Source organism: Formica exsecta, unplaced genomic scaffold (assembly GCF_003651465.1).
Source record: "Formica exsecta isolate Colony F162 unplaced genomic scaffold, ASM365146v1 scaffold59, whole genome shotgun sequence".
NCBI classification, from domain to species: domain Eukaryota; kingdom Metazoa; phylum Arthropoda; class Insecta; order Hymenoptera; family Formicidae; genus Formica; species Formica exsecta.
This window is the reverse complement of record NW_021853174.1, coordinates 625,651-628,257: the sequence shown is the minus strand read 5'-3', so window position 1 is coordinate 628,257 and position 2,607 is coordinate 625,651. Positions and strand designations below refer to the sequence as shown.

Sequence of the window (2,607 nt, the reverse complement as noted above, 5' to 3'; positions counted from 1 at the left end):
ATATATAATTATGTTAAATATATTTTTCAACGAAATCTAAATTTGCTCGTATTGGTCTTTTGTGTGAATTATTTTGTTAGATACATTTTATTTTAACTTTTTATTAATCTGTGTTCTTTTATTTAAATAAATTGTAATATACTTAAATTACAATTTACTTACAATATACATGCAACATATACACAAAGGAAAATATTATAAAATTGTTTCAGCAATATAAGTGTCATTATACAGTTTAACCTTCAATCCACTTAAGAGTTACATAATTTTATTTAATTGGGTCAGCAGATTACAACACATGCTTACACAGTTGGTTTATCACAGTACATTGTAAAATACTCAACTTTTTGTTTCCATATTAAATAGTGGATACATAATTGTAATTAAAAAAGAAGTTTATTAAAAAATTCATTATATATAAATAATAAATTAGAAGTGCAATTATACTTAATTATAGTAGGAAATATGTTAACAGTAATACATGAGCTACTTTTAATGTATATAGGTTTTAAAGGAGTGTATCAAGGAGTAGTACCTACGATCTTAAAGCAAGGATCCAATCAAGCTATTCGTTTCTTTGTGATGGAAACATTAAAAGATTGGTACAAAGGAGGTGACAATACCAAAAGTGTTCCTAAAGTAGTTGTTGGTGCATTTGGCGCAGTTGCTGGTGCAGCATCTGTTTTTGGAAATACACCTATTGATGTTATAAAAACTAGGATGCAGGTATATAATATGCATATTATATGTATTTATATATTTATATTAAAAATTTTATGCATATATATTTATATATGTTATTAATTTCTTTAAAACTGATATATATATCTTCATATTATCTGATTTTATCTCTGTCAGATTTTGTTATTCCGAACTTGCAATTTATCTTTGTGCTTAGGGATTGGAAGCTTCAAAGTACAAGAGTAGTATGGATTGTGTGATTCAAGTGTGGAAGAAGGAGGGTCCAATGGCATTTTACAAAGGAACCATTCCACGACTGGGCAGAGTATGTCTAGACGTCGCTATAACATTCATGATATATGATTCCTTCATGGAACTTTTCAACAAAGTATGGCCTTAGGTCTGTCGCATTTTGTATATACACATTATACATTTTTTCAAATTTTACAAATATTGCTTTCATATTGACATACTTTTTATAAGCATATTTGTATGACATATATATTTGTTTCGTCAGAGTTTATTTATCTTATTTAAGATATATGTATATATATATATGTGCGCGCGATAAAAGCTTTCCAGCTTGGGAGTGTTTGTGTAAAAAATTAGGAAAACATAAATATCGCGAATGCATTATATTTGATCGATTTTAAATCGATTTTTATGACAGAGAGTAATTTTGCACAATGATGTGATGTTGCTACCTCCGGCTCTAGCATTTATTTATAATGTGCAGTGCACAAAAATTATTGTTTTTTAATTGCGAAAGCTTCATGTTTTGTTGAATTGTTGTGTTTTATTCATAAATATTTGTTTAGTTATAAAATATTCTAATAACAATATTCTGCAACGACATACATTCCTGGAATCACATTCGTTCCGAGTTATAAGTACGAGAATAACATCTTCATAAATTCCTGACATGTGTGGAAATAGTCTATATATAATATATCTGTATGCCAATACATAATTACATGTCCATTTATATATATATATATATACAGCGTTAACAATAAAATATATTTATGTACAATTTTGTATAAAGAGAAATAGCACATTTAATGACCGAGCAGGGAAAAAAACACTTCAACGAATTTAATTTTGTATAATTTCTCACATCCGAGAGGATCATACCAATGTTGCAGAGGTAAAAATAAGAGAACGTATATTAATAAAAGAAGTCTAATCTTATTCCTATGTAGTCATTTCTTGACATATATGATATTTTTTCTGATAATTAGAATATATAAGTAACATACAAATATATGATAATATTAACATTGCATAAAAGAGTATGTTAAACTAATATTTCAAAATGGAATCTTGTTTGAAAATTGCTAGAAAAGTGCTAGAGTCTGATCTTTCATTCGTTTTAATATATCTATTTTCTCAGTAATAGCTTTTTTGTAGCTCTCAGTAATAGCTTTTTTTTTTTTACAAATTGGCATAGCTCCAAGACTACAAAAATAGTTTGGAAAACTGTCTGAATCTAAGAACGAGCGACTTTTTAAAGAGCGCATACTTGTGAAATGATTCAACTTTTGTTTGTTTGTTTTTTGAAAAATATAATTCTGATATAAATAAAATATATATTTTTATTAATATAAAAAAGTATGAATAATATAATATCGAAGAATATATATACGATCGATTCCATATACATGTTATTTAAAAATTTCAGATCTTAATTATACAGAAAAGATTGGTACAACTTTCCCTCTCATTATATATAGAAGAAAGTCCTTCCATCATTCGTACTTTTATATATACATGGTATCCCGGTCATAACAGTTTCTCTCTGGTTAATGCAAAGAATATACCCGGTTGTTCCCGGAACATTTCGTACAATTTGAATAATCGATGGATCTAGATAAAATTTACTGAAAACGGGCGCTCTCCTCCCCAATATACGGGGGGGGGGGGGGG

The 2,607-nt window shown here is 27.8% G+C and overlaps 1 protein-coding gene across 1 annotated transcript in view; it reads left to right on the top strand.

Annotated features, from left to right (window-relative positions):
* The window catches only part of LOC115242306 (putative tricarboxylate transport protein, mitochondrial), a 4,113-nt gene extending 2,241 nt beyond the window's left edge, over positions 1 to 1,872 (top strand). The window contains exons 3-4 of the mRNA XM_029818513.1: positions 506 to 726; positions 899 to 1,872. Coding sequence (XP_029674373.1) covers positions 506 to 726; positions 899 to 1,081 — 404 coding nt within the window. The 3' untranslated portion in view covers positions 1,082 to 1,872. The remainder of the gene's footprint in view (positions 1 to 505; positions 727 to 898) is intronic.
* Positions 1,873 to 2,607: the final 735 nt, after the last annotated feature.